The sequence below is a fragment of the Anser anser genome (genome assembly GCF_964211835.1).
Source record: "Anser anser genome assembly, chromosome: 9".
In the NCBI taxonomy this organism is placed as follows: Eukaryota; Metazoa; Chordata; class Aves; order Anseriformes; family Anatidae; genus Anser; species Anser anser.
The window spans coordinates 4,496,734-4,510,887 of NC_139729.1; the positions used below are offsets into that span (position 1 = coordinate 4,496,734).

Genomic DNA, 14,154 nt, shown 5'->3' on the forward strand with positions numbered 1-14,154 from the left:
AATAAGATCTCATGACCACAGGCAAAATGGTCTAGAACACTAAGGAACATAACTACCTTTGTAACAGCTGTAAGCTGTTTTACGTTTATTTAAACTATATAAAACGTTTTCGTCTTTCCATTAGGCTGATGTTCACCAAGCACTTATTGTTCTCCAGAAGGGGGTTGAGTTGTGTTTCTCTGAGAACAAAGCACCATGTAATACCAAAAATCAGCTCATCCATGGTCGGGCAATGCTGCTAGTGGGCAGATTTATGGAAGAAACTGCTAACTTTGAAAGCAATGCAGTTATGAAAAAGTATAAGGTAATTCAATATGCTGGTGTTAACAACACAGTAGTTTTTAATAACAGATCTCTTAAGAAAAACAGCATTATGCTCCTGATAATATCAACCAAGCATAGCATCACTGGTATTGAATGGTATATCAATGTGATTCTTGTAAAGATTTAACTATCTAAATTAATTTTAAAATAACACATAAATTCAGGGAGATCTACAATTCCCAAGTATAAGGATACCTAATATGACAGCTGAAGTCCAAAAAAAACAACCGGGGTGTATGGATTTTTTTTCCCCGATATACATACAAATTAGAATCCCTCACTAAATGCAGGGTACTCTACAAAGACAGTGTTAAGACTCTTCAGCGTTACTTCTCTCTGGTAATGAGTTACAACTCTGCTTCAAATATGTTTCAAACCTTTTAAGAACTAGGAAGGAGGCAATTGGTACGTTTCTCTTCAAGAATACAGCAATAGTAGGTCTATATTGTTAGTCTTCTTTAAACATAGTATGTCTCCTGTTCAATTTTTGGCATTTGATACTATTGCTATTTCCTGCTATCTTACTAATTAAAATACTACTGTAACGGTTATTTAGAGAGAAGTCTAACAGCTGTATCAAATCAACTGAATGTTGGAATAATGAAAACTGGTGCAATTTCATTGAACTATATAAAAGCACTAATGCTTAGCATTCTCTACTGTCTAAATACTGGATTTGGAAGCAAACCAGTGTTACAGATTGGATGTGTCATTTGCAAATTTATTTATTTTCTACTATATGCCATACAATTTTGCTGCTTCACTTTTCCAAAAACTTAAGGAAACACAGTATTTAGATGACCAGGAACTTGATTATAATATTTTTAATGAAGCTGTAATCCTAGTTGAGGAATCCTATATCATTCTGTCTTAAATTCTCTTGCTGTCTCCAAGTCTAAAAGATACTTTAAAAGCAGACTTCTAGTTTACACAAGACTTGATCTTGGGGCAAAATTATAATTTTGGGGTCACAATTAATACTTTTCTGTACATATGTTGCACAAGCATAGCTAATACAAGATTCTTTGTTTCTTGAGATTTTTTTCTCCAATTTTACCATCCTATGACAAAGTAATTATATATTTCTGTTACAGGATGTTACAAATTTCTTGCCAGAATGGGAAGATGGACATTTTTATCTTGCTAAATACTACGATAAATTAATGCCAATGGTAACTGATAACAAGATGGAAAAACAGGGAGATCTGATTAGATACATAGTTCATCATTTTGGAAGGTTAGAATCCATGGGAGCTTTGTGTGGTTAATACAGGAAAATGACTGTTATGACAAAAAAGCGTTTTATGGGAATACTTTGTCTTTCAACGATACAGACTGACTCAATTTTTTATGCAGTATAGTGGAACAAAATAATGCATACTTAATAACTAATTGATTTTATTTCTTCCTTCTGTATAAGTAATTGTCCTTAGTGTGTAAGATGGTAAGTTAATTATTCATCTGCAATTTTGATTAATATAAAACAGAACCCTAGCTATTAGTAAGCTTTTAGTTGTTGCAGATGCATTAAAACACTGAACATAAATTTCTAGTCCAGAATGGCACGTGAAACAATTAAGGATATAACTATAAAGTAAGTTTCTAATGCTTCTAATACATATCACTAACGTGCTGTGATTTCAACATGTAATTATAGGTCTCTACAATATGGAAACCAATTCATCTATCAGTCAATGCCAAGAATGCTTTCTTTATGGCTGGACTTTGGAGCAAAAGCATATGAATGTGATAAAGGTAGAACACTTTTTCCCAGTGCATATTTCGTCTGTCATGCTTTTGCATAGATGATTGAAAGAGCAGTGAAGTATTTCTACAGTTTTTTTTTAGATTTGCTGTCTGGATTATATGGAAACACGAAACAATTGTGGTTTTCTTTCTGAATTTATGGAATGTTAATGTACAGGACAGTGTTAAGTGGTTTAAAATGCTCAAAACTTTTGGTTATGTAATGAGAAAGAATTGTTCCTCAGAATACTTAAGTCTTTAAACAGATTTAGAGAAAATCTTTGTACTGTCACCAGTCACCATTTCTAAGCTGCCTCCTTATGAGCAATGAGTAGTGTTTCTGTATTTGCTTGCTACAGGAAAAGGATTAGGTTTTGGGGCTTTTTTCCCCAATTTGCCTTGGTTCCAATTGTTGAAGGTATTTTACCCAAGTTAAAATGGGGAAGAAAAGATTTCTGTGAGTAATGTCCAGGTATGTGTAACTACTACCACGGATGCATTTTGTTTGCAGATTTTTGACCCAATGAAAATTGCAAACATTTCCTGCAGGTCTGGAGTGAAGCAGACAGACAGGTGTGGCTCCTTGATCTTACCCTGGTTCTGTACACGTAGGTCAGCTGAATGTGGTTGCAGTCACATCAGATGCATTTTTCTCTGATGATATTCATGCTTGATCCTCAGGTGCAAGGGTGGAGATAGGAGCAGATGTTCTCATTCCTTTTAAAGGCTTTCTTCATTTTCTCTCCACTAAAGAATATGGGAATCTTTTTTTTTTCCTGGGGAAATACATGGAGTGTTTTTCTTGTTTGGTGTCTTTGTTTTGTATTGTTGTTTTTTGTTGTTATTCAAGAGCATGCCATGGCATCACTTTAGAGGAATAGTAGATGTCTATAATACCGACTGTAATTATTTGCTCACAGGACAACAAGTAAAATCTGAGGAGATATCCAAACCTGAAGTATCAGTTATTCTGTGTGGTATTTAATTGGGTATATATCTTTTTACTGCAGTTCAAAATGGAATATTTTTAACAGTAGTTACTGATGAGCAAGTACATGCTTGCTTTTGTTATGCCCAGGTCTTGCTTCTGTTGTTTAAAATATTCTTCTCTACACAGACTTGTTTACAAATATTTCAAAGATAAATATAAAAAAAATAGGTTTTATGCCCTTATTTGAACATCTTGTATTCTTTTGAAGTGTGTTTTGTTTTATTTTAAAGATGCGTGGAGAGCTTTTGCTGTATTGTCTTTTCCACGTTCTTGTTGTCTGTGCTTGTTTATTTCCAGCCATTCCTCCTGTAATGCTGGTTAGTGAAATAGCATATGTATTTAAGTCACTGTACAATCTGTTAAAAAGAACTTTACAGCGGGGTTTTTTTTGCTTCCCCCTTTGTGCTTTTTTGCCTAATGAAAATTAATAACAAAGTATGTTTGTGTAGGCTTGATGTAAATGACTTTACATTTCAGGTGAAAAAAGTGACTAATGTTGTTGTCGTCTTGTGTTTTTTTAGTGAGTCGTTCAGAGCGTGTTCAAATGAAAAATGATTTGGCAAAAATAAATAAGGTGATTACAGAGCACACAAATCACCTGGCACCTTATCAGTTTCTGACAGCTTTTTCTCAACTAATATCCCGAATCTGCCACTCTCATGATGAAGTCTTTGCTGTTCTGATGGTGATTGTTGCTAAGGTGTTTTTAGCCTACCCACAGCAAGCAATGTGGATGATGACTGCTGTGTCTAAGGTACCCTGATATGTATAGCTATGTCTTTATTAAGTTTGTAAAACTGTTCTCATGAGAGAGAAATGTGAATGTAACCTGTTTTACTTTATAAGAACAAATTGAGTGTTTTAATTGCTGCAGTAAAGCACTATGGAACAGGGTATCATGCTGTCACAGCAGAAGGTTTTATTGTAGCCAGAAGTTCATGTAATTACAGAAAAAAATGGAATCAATAAGAATGCTGACATACATCCTGAATTGTACAATATATTTGGGAAGGAAAGTTAAATGATTAAAAAAAAAAAAGCTGATGAATTAGGTAGTTACAGACAACAGATTTGGTTGTTTTAAAATTGTAATAATACTTTTAGCTTTATAATCAAATATTCAATCCTCTACCTTGACTAAAATTAACTAAATATATAGCTTATTCCTAAAACTACCTGGTAATAGGATCATTTCAAAGCAATTTAGAAGGCATGGTGCGTTCTATTTTTCAGGCTGTTGAAATAATTTTCAGAATACATTCCTCTATTCTTGAATATTAGCCTTTATGCTGTGGATCTCCACAGAATGGTTTTAGAAAGGAACATGGATGCACACCCATGCATGCACAAACACACAGAGCACATTTGAGCACTTGTAAGTTTAAGCATGAGATTTCAGTTGGAGAACTTTGTTCTACAGGTATTAACTATTACAAGCAGTGAGCGGAGTAAATAATATTACTGTTATGAGTGGTATATCTGTCCTTTTAGTAATCTTTAATCACTTGACTGTTCCATAAATTTTAACTTTGCTCTTTTTTCAGTCCTCATACCCTATGCGTGTCAATAGATGCAAGGAAATTCTAAACAAAGCAATCAACATGAAGGAGTCCTTGGGAAAATTTATTGGAGATGCGACACGCCTTACAGATAAACTGTTAGAACTATGCAACAAACCGGTACTTACAAAAATAAATTAATACGTGTAAATAGGTTTATTTACAGATGTTTCATAAAAGTTTCTTCTGATAGCTGGCATTAACCAGTTCATCACAGTAGTGTAGTTTCTGTTAAATTGTAGTCACTTGTTTCCTAATAAAAATATTTTAAAAGTAGAAAATAGTTATAAATGAACATGTTTTAAGTACATAAGAATACATTTCATACTGTGCGGGGTTTACGATTATTTTATCCTTTTATTGATATGTTTATCAATAATCAGTCAAAATGTAATCAATATGTATATAGTTAGTGTGATTCTGTCCAGTAACTTTTACAGAGCTTTACTATAAAAATAGATTGGTCATGAACATACAATCTTCACAATAGAGGTAAAATTAAATAAACTATTTAATTATCATGTATTTACATTCAGAGTGAAAAAGGTGTGCCATAAAGGTCATATATATTTTGTTTAGACCACACCCATTTCATATGTAATTTAATAATTACATATCATGATAATCAAAAAATATTAGTTCATAAAGATCAATAATAGCAAAATAGCAATATTCTGACTGTGTCTGTTTTTAATTTTTCAACAACTTTTTTTTAAGGTTGACGGAAACAGCTCAACATTAAGCATGAATATTCATTTCAAAACACTTAAGAGATTGGTAGAAGAGCACACGTTTAGTCAAATTCTCATTCCTTTACAATCTGTTATGATACCAACTCTTCCTTCAATTCCTGGTTCACATGCTAACCATGATCCTTTTCCTGGATGCTGGGCCTACATTGCAGGCTTTGATGATACGGTAAGCCTCTAATTGGCACCTAATTTAAATTTCATGTTAAATAACTGTAGCTGCAGTTGATCATCTTTGTTCCCTAGAAACTGAGGAAAGAGTAGGCTACCTTTGTAATTACATTTGTGGAAAATGAGTTGCTTCTGTCATAATAACTGAAAAGGATGTAGCCTCCTGGTACTTAGATCACGTTTTGGCCTGAGACTAATATCCTGTAGCACCGTGGAAGTGCTAATGTGGCTGCTTAAATTGGTCAGTTAAAGGTAGATGTTTTATTTTGTGTAATCTGATACAGGTGTTAATAAACCATTAATTTTTTTTTTCCTTAGGTGGAAATTCTCGCTTCACTTCAAAAGCCAAAAAAGATCAGCTTAAAAGGTTCAGATGGGAAATCTTATATTATGATGTGTAAACCAAAAGACGATCTAAGAAAAGACTGTCGGCTCATGGAATTCAATTCGCTTATTAATAAGGTTAGACAATCAGATACATTGTGCTTACTGACCAAAATATAATGCTGAACTGTCTAATAATAAAGAAGGAAAAAAAAGGGGGGGGGGAGGGGAAGGGAACTTAGCAGCTAATCTTAAGTTAAATATTACTGGAGGAAAATGTAAACTGTCACAAAATATTTTATTTCATCTGAAATCAATAGCAATTGATAATGTGTAACTCTTTACAGACTTTTGAAAACAATAAAAAAGTATAAAATTTTACTGAAATCATTGCTTCTTCCAGCAGTAATATGCAGGAAATCTATTTACAGTAAATGACTTTCCTGCTGTTGTGTTTCACATTTCCTGTTCAGAATTTTCTAATATTCCTAAAATTCTCACCTTAAGTTACTATGGAAAACAGATGAGCATTTTACTTGTATTTAATCTGCTGCAGACAGTGAAGCTCAGAATTTTGAATTCTAGATCATCTGATTAGAAAACAAGTATGAATAGAATCATTTGTTATTAATACACTTTCATCCTATGTTACCTGTTAATCTGATGTCTACTTTTTTTGTCAATAGTGCTTAAGAAAAGATGCAGAGTCACGTAGGCGAGAACTCCATATTCGAACCTATGCGGTTATTCCATTAAATGATGAATGTGGCATAATTGAATGGGTGAACAATACCGCTGGCTTAAGAAATATTCTGATAAAACTTTATAAGGAGAAAGGTAATATATATGGAGGGGGGGATATATGGGAGAACAGAGAAAGAGAAGGATGTTAAAGCCTGGACATGGTCCTGGGTAACCTGCTGTAGGTGGCCCTGCTTGAGCATGAGGGTTGGACAGGATGACCTCCAGAGGTCCCTTCCAACTAAACCATTCTGTGATTCTTAGGTGTTGTGTTTTGTTTATTTTTAAAGGATTTGTAGCCTTATTAGTAAATTATACAAACGGCAAGGAAGCAGACTAAATTCTAGGAAGATTCAATCATGTAACTTTAATTATCTGCAATATAGGATAATTCGTGTGTGTGGTATACCTTTACTCTTAAATGGAAGAGAATTGTTGCTTGCAGTAAACAACTTGCTAATGAGAGAACTGATAACATAATCATCTTAATACATTCCCGTACTGCTGCTGAAATGATTCACATCATTCTATAAGAAAAAAAATGTGCAGCACTGAATAATAGAAAAGGCTGTGGACTTTTGATTCGATCAATTGTTTTTCACTTCTGTTCTGTTTGTGCGAGGGGTTGATGTACTTGGTCTGCTGTTTCAGTTAACATGATGTTTTTTTATTTACTTTCCAGCACCCTGACAACAGCATGTTCTATGGGTTATTTTCCATTTATTCGTTTAATTCGGTGTTAAGGAGATGTTTATCTTATCTTAAATATCATATTGTAATAGTACATATGAGGCTTTACATTTGGGGATTTATTTTGCCTAATTGAGGAAGTCTCTTACAGGTATCTATATGACTGGAAAGGAACTACGTCAGCATATGCTTCCAAAGTCAGCACCTTTGTCTGAAAAGCTGAAAATGTTCAAAGAAGTCCTCCTGCCCCGGCATCCTCCTGTCTTTCATGAATGGTTTCTTAGGACATTCCCTGATCCTACTTCATGGTGAGTGACTGAGATTGGGCTAGCTCAAGATCATCTACTTTATCTATTTCTCTAAACTTACTGTTGGATAAAGATAAACATACTGTTGAATCAACGATACTGTTGAATAAAGACAGATAAGAGGTGATTTAGACTTATATATCTGATTCTTACTCCCACAGGTACAATAGTAGGTCAGCCTATTGTCGTTCTGTTGCAGTCATGTCAATGGTAGGTTACATACTTGGTCTAGGAGACCGTCATGGTGAAAACATCCTCTTTGATTCCTTGACTGGTGAATGCGTGCATGTGGATTTCAACTGTCTTTTCAATAAGGTGAGAAATGCCCCCTTACTGAATTTGGTTTTTATTTTACATGCATGTAAGTTATAAGTTCCTAGTATCTTGTTTTATTTTAACATATCTGTTGTGTTCTGTCTCTCACTTTTTCATATTTATACCCAACAAAAAGTATGGGACATGTAAAGAATGTGTGATTGTTTTGTGTACTGCACTAATGAAAGCCAGCTTCTTGATTATGCCAATATCAGATGAGCCTATGGATACACTGAAGTAGCCCAAATCTTAGTGCTCTTATTTTGTGACTCTCCTCTCTCCACTGCCACTTTTTGAGCAAAGCTGTAATTATTACATGCAGAGTTCTATTGCTGTGAAGTTCTTGTGTTTCTAACACTCAGCAAAAAAAATTCCTATGGTTCTGTAAAAATAAACAAGAAAATTGTGGCCTGAGTGGGTTATGGAGATTTGGTATTTCTGCCAAAATATGCTTTTAGTGTGGTACATCTGCCATTTTTAATACAGATAAATGAGGTAGAGATGGTAATTGCTCCTGCTTCCTTTTCAGTAAGAGTAAGTTGTCCTACATAGCTCTTAATTAAAAGGAAAAAAAAAAAAAGGAAATAGTTTTAAGCAAACCTGTAAATTCTAAAAGTTAGCATTTTGCATCAGACTACAGATCTGTATTATATATTTAGAACATATATCCGTGTATTAAGGCAGGAAAAAAAATTATTTGGACATGGTTATCCTTTATTCATGGTAATTTGCTTTTAACAGATAGGAAGGGGGGCTGTGATCTGACCAAACATGTCTTCTCACCTAGGAATCTGCCACAGGCAATGACAGGGGAAAGAAAACTTAGAACAACACAAATGTTACCTTTATTTTACTACTCTTTAAAATGCATATGGCATAACCTTTTTTTTGTATCAACGTAAAGGGAGAAACTTTTGAAGTTCCTGAGATTGTTCCTTTTCGTCTCACTCATAACATGGTTAATGGAATGGGTCCAATGGGAACAGAAGGTCTCTTCCGAAGAGCTTGTGAAGTCACAATGAGGCTTATGCGTGATCAAAGGGAGCCTTTAATGAGGTACGGCAATTGCTTTTGCCATAAACTCTGAAAAAGCTCTCTGTAGTCTAAACATCTAAAACAGTAACTGCTAGTTGCAGCATATGGCTGTCATGCAGCTCAGTCTTACTATGACATGCAGTTCAATATAAACTAATAGAAATATTCAGCACTAACTTCAGACTCAGTGCTTTGTTACTACTACAACTAGATAATGCTTGTATATTAAAAATTAGTACACGTTCCTAAAGTTGCGTTTTTTCATTTATCATGTAGTTTTCTTGGTTCTTCCTGAGTTAAATGCATTTTTATCCTGGATATTTCAGATCCCAGGAGATACTCAAAGTGATCAATGTTCTAATATTTGGCTTAGGTACCAATCTTGTCTAATAATTTCAAACCACTTTTCTGCATTCATTATTTAGAGATCATGCAATGTTTTTCAATTGTACAGTGGGAATAAATTTTAGAATATAGTCACAGGTCTTTTCTGATATCTGATGGAACAGCAAAAATGGAGCTTGCAAGTCCCCAAGTGAATTGTCACAACTGCTTTGATCACCTGTGAAGATCATATTATCTCTTTGACAAGGTTTACTGTTTCCATGTTTCAGCCGACAAAGGGTCAGTCCTTTCCAGTTCATTTCAGGAAGTCATTTAGGACTACATAAGTAGGTTGCAAGTGACAGTGGCTTATGAAATATTTCATCAAAAGTAAAGGGGCAGTTATCTTCATAGAAATGTTGGGAAAGGCAGTTAATTTGCAACCAATGAGTGGCTGTGAACCACAGTAACTTCAGCTGGTGCTCTGAACTCCAGAAAGAACTCAGGTCCACAGCAGAATTGCTTTGGTCTGGTTAATTTCACAAGAAAACAAAACTGCATAGGAAAACTTGAATCATTCAAATAATTGCATAAAATGACAAGTTGAAGTTTTTTGATGCAGGTCTTAATATATTACTGTATACCTGATAGCTTTCTCTTAAGGCAAAAACAATGAATAAATTGCTCACCCTCAGAGATTTTTAAGTCTTAAGGGGGGAGAAAAGATCTAAGACACACATCTTTAAATAAAAAGTTCAAACAGAAGAGTAGTTAAATATCTACAAAGACTAGATAATGAAAGCATTTTTTTTACTGTCTTAGGAATATCTTGCCTATCTAGTATTTTAGTTACAGAACTTGGTGAAGACTAATACAGATCATTTGATAAAATACATGATAACAAACTATTTTGTTTCAAAGTCACAACATTAGTATTTATGAAATTACTAATAGCAGTGACATGGAGAGAGATGAAAAGGAAAAAGATGCCTGCTTTTCATGTTAAAGCTTTTTTTTCCCCCTCATTTCAGAATATGGAAGTCAAAAGGCAAAGAGCAATATTTTGGTTTTGCAGATGTAAAAAATCTTGTTTTGAAAACTATATGTGTTGGTCAAAATCAATTAGAGGGAATGTGTATCTTATCCTTTTTTTTATTTATTTAATGCATTTATTTAGTGTCTTAAAGACTTTTCTCCATGATCCTCTTGTGGAGTGGAGTAAGCCTGTTAAAGGGAACACAAAAGCACAGGTGAACGAAACTGGAGAAGTTGTCAATGAAAAGGTTAGTTCAAAACAAGCATAGCTTAAGGTATTCAAATGTCACATGTCCATTATGGTTGCAAGTTGCATATTTTCTAATTGAAATCTTAATTTCCTTATTTTTCTGTTTCCTTGATTTGAAAATTACTCTGGTTGTTTCCTCTGGATTATCTCAATGGTAGTCTCTTTATATCCTTTTTAAGGATAAATATTATTTTTATTGATAGAAAATATCATTTATCTGCTAAAGAATCAAGCAAAATAGAATCCATAATTCTGTCATTAGTATTACCAAATCTTGGATGACAACAACAGAAAACAGAATAGGAAAGGCTCCTGCTTTTCCTTTCTGTAAAACTGTTGTACAGTTGTCCAGAGTAACAGTGATGGTAACACTTGGAAGGGACTCCAGATGTCCTTTCCAGGCATACTTGGTGCTTTTCATGAGTGGACATTTATTATTGAATAAATAAGTGCCTTGTTGTATATCAAGGAGTACTTGGAAAATATTAATATTTACTGTTTCTTTCGTAGTTGCTGCTAAATACTGTATTATTTATCTAAACTATAGATTGCACAAGCTGTAGTATTTATTCTCTTTCCTTTGTGTAAAATCTCTGATTTGTCTGATTTTTTTGGTTTTAAAATGAATATTTTAAAAGACTGAATGTGTAATAGCAGATGAAACATATGAAGCACTGACAAACAGGGCAACTAAGACAAAAACAAAATACCGTACTGAAGCTATATTCCTGAGCTTCACTTGAGCACATAAAATCTCCTTGTCTTCAAATAATTACCAACAAAGCTGTTTCTACAGAGCCTTTCATTTAGTTACAGGACCACCCACATAGTTATGTATGTTAATTGTTTTTCTGGATAGATGGCAATATTGTACTTGAGCTTTAAAAGAAAATTTGAGTATAATTGGTATGAACTAGCTACTCAAAGTGGGCCTCAAAACAGTTCATTTTGAGTTGTTCAACACAACCTGTTATAAGACTTCATTTTCAGTTGCTCATAATTTTGGCCTGAAGTCTAGGTGTCCTTAATTTTATCCAGAATTTTAAAACAAAAATAAAAAAGGCTTTTTTTTTTTTTAAAGAAATTTGCATTTGTTTGAAAGGAATTGTATGAAATAAAACATAGTAACATTTTCAAGTACTTTTGCATAGCTTTTTCAATTTTCTCTGGCAAACTTTATTTGTAAAATTTAGGACAGTGGCTGTAACTTGACCAATAATCTATTTTAGAGAATGATTTTAAAACAGTAATTATCCTTTAACTGGTGTAGATGTTTGAGTTTTGTATTAAATTAACACACAGATTTTGAACACATCCTAATAATGACGTTTTATTTTAAGATGTGGAAGTCCATGGAAAATAACGATATTCAGTTATTTTTCCTTTTCTTTGTTTCTAGGCCAAAACCCATGTCCTTGATATAGAACAACGGCTACAGGGTGTTATTAAGACGAGGAACAGAATAAAAGGATTACCCTTATCTATTGAAGGGCATGTTCATTACCTTATTCAAGAAGCAAGTGATGACAATCTGCTCTGCCAAATGTATATGGGCTGGGCTCCATATATGTGAAATTTGTTCATTTGGGAAAGATGCCATCACAATTTATGAAGTTGTAATATTCTTCAGAAGGTATTACTCAGTGATAACTGGTTACTTTTGTTTTTTGATTGTAAGCAGTGGCACAGTCTTATGATCTACATAAATGATCTATGATCTACATATGAAATCTACATAAAATATACAACACGTTTGCAAGCATGTTGTGAATATGCTTGCAGATGTGTCAGATGTTACAATTTATATTTTTTGTACATATACAATGTAGTACATATGAGCAGTTAAATGGACTATATGAGTCTGCAAGTTTCTTAGGTTCTTATGTGCTCCGAATATATTTTCAGTGTTGAAGAGATGCACGCTAATTTTAAAATACTGTATATTTTTATGAAGATTTCCTCATTAGTTCATTTGTAGATTAGAAAATCTGACATTACATTTTATACTGATATGATATAAAGGTGTGCTTTCACCTTTTTTTACTCAGAGTTCAGAAGTCTGTTTCTGTTCAGCAGTACAACTTGATTTTTGGTTTCCTTTTGACTTTGTTCCACGTGGCCTTAAAGTCTGGAAAGTGGCCCGATGTCTTCGGGAGGGAGGGGGGATATTTAGGATCTCAAGACCTATCATGAATAAACTCATGAATTGTTACTGTATTCTGAGATTTTCTTGTTAGCCCTTGCCTACTGTGCTAACAAGCCCTCCTGAATGAAATGGTAGTAAGAGGTGAGTTGGAAGATGCTGGTGCCATGGCTGTGACACTAGTGCAACAGGCAGGATCTAGGAGCTGTGGTTGCAAAACACATTCAGGCTCCTGAGAGTTCTGGACAAGAGCTTTTTGCTCTGCATAATCCCCTTGGAAAAGTGCAGCTATAACCAGTGATTTTTTTTTTTCAGATTCCATTTCAGAAAAAGCGTTTTAACGTGGACAAGAGTATACTAGGTACATATGGTCAGAAGGCATATGCTACTCCTGTACAGTATTGCTTGACTCTCTATGCCTCCACGTTGTAGTGATGGAAGGGGAATAATAAGAAAGATGAGGCTCTGTTTTAGCATTAGAAAGTTAGTGTGCTGCTTTGTGGTTTTGCTGTTTTGAGACAAACAGCATTGTTCCTTTTGGTCACAGTGATGCTGTGTTCCTAGGCTCCAGCGGTCATTTTTATTTCAGCTGAACTCCAGGTAGTTAGGAAAATACAGTTGTTTTTTATGCTGGGTTAGTTTGTTTCTCTGGAGATCTGACAGGTGTAGAACGGGACCTGTTCTGGCCTCAGGAAGCCAAACACATTCCCCGCACGAGCGGTGGCGCCCCCTTGGGCTGCCTGTCACGGCTCAGCCCCCCGCGCCTGGTCTGTGTCGGGGGGAAGGGAAAGGCACTGCCAGCACCCCCCTGCTCCTGGGGGGGCCGCGGCCCCGCCCGCCTCCCGCCCTCAGCCCTGACGTCACGCGGGGCCGCTCTGCCCGGCGCACTCTATGGTCGCCGCGGGGCGCTCTGCGCGGCGCTCTATGGCGCGGGCGGGCGGGCTGTCAGCGCGGCGCGCCGGAAGGAAGCGGAGCGGGGCCGGGGCGCGTTGGGGCGCGGGGCGCGGGGGCCATGGGCGTCCCTAAGTTCTACCGCTGGGTCTCGGAGCGGTACCCGTGCCTCAGCCAGGTGCTGAAGGAGCACCAGGTGAGGCGGGGCACGCGGCGCGCCGGGGCCGGGGCTGGGGCCGGGCGGCGAGGCGGGCACGGCGCGCGCCTGGGGGTGCTTCAGCGGCACCCAAGGGTGCTGGGCCGCCGGCAGGGCCCCAGCGCCGCCGTGTGCTCCGCTGGGGCTCGGCGGAGCGGGCCGAGCGGAGGGTGGCTGGAGGGCGTTAGGAACCCCCCGGGCAGGTGGGGCCTGGGAGCGGCACGGCCTCGGAGCGACCCGTCGGTGGTGCCGGCCCGAGCGGTCCGGAGCCGGCCGTTTGTCCCGTCCTTCTCCCGCGCAGGGCTGACGGAGCCCTCACGGCCCGTGTGTGTCTGTCAGCCGTGTTGGATTTCGTTACGCTG

The 14,154-nt window shown here is 36.5% G+C and overlaps 2 protein-coding genes across 5 annotated transcripts in view; both read left to right on the top strand.

Annotated features, from left to right (window-relative positions):
• The window catches only part of ATR (ATR checkpoint kinase), a 43,845-nt gene that overhangs the window by 27,392 nt on the left and 2,299 nt on the right, over positions 1-14,154 (top strand). Inside the window, exons 35-47 of one of the 2 annotated variants that reach the window (XR_014587878.1) lie at positions 125-304; positions 1,419-1,561; positions 1,982-2,079; positions 3,583-3,815; positions 4,606-4,740; positions 5,338-5,538; positions 5,859-6,002; positions 6,551-6,701; positions 7,447-7,603; positions 7,765-7,918; positions 8,823-8,974; positions 10,455-10,560; positions 11,962-12,195. Coding sequence is in view for 1 of the 2 variants with exons in the window: in XM_083847828.1 (XP_083703954.1) it covers positions 125-304; positions 1,419-1,561; positions 1,982-2,079; positions 3,583-3,815; positions 4,606-4,740; positions 5,338-5,538; positions 5,859-6,002; positions 6,551-6,701; positions 7,447-7,603; positions 7,765-7,918; positions 8,823-8,974; positions 10,455-10,560; positions 11,962-12,135 (2,028 nt within the window). In the remaining variant the exon portion in view is untranslated. Of the gene's footprint in view, positions 1-124; positions 305-1,418; positions 1,562-1,981; positions 2,080-3,582; positions 3,816-4,605; positions 4,741-5,337; positions 5,539-5,858; positions 6,003-6,550; positions 6,702-7,446; positions 7,604-7,764; positions 7,919-8,822; positions 8,975-10,454; positions 10,561-11,961; positions 12,773-14,154 lie in introns of those variants that run through there. The other variant, XM_083847828.1, reaches the window with a different exon arrangement.
• The window catches only part of XRN1 (5'-3' exoribonuclease 1), a 36,997-nt gene continuing 36,472 nt past the window's right edge, over positions 13,630-14,154 (top strand). For all 3 annotated transcript variants that reach the window (XM_083847845.1, XM_083847846.1, XM_083847847.1), the window contains exon 1: positions 13,630-13,792. In XM_083847845.1, the coding sequence (XP_083703971.1) occupies positions 13,718-13,792 (75 nt within the window). In that variant the 5' untranslated portion in view covers positions 13,630-13,717. The remainder of the gene's footprint in view (positions 13,793-14,154) is intronic.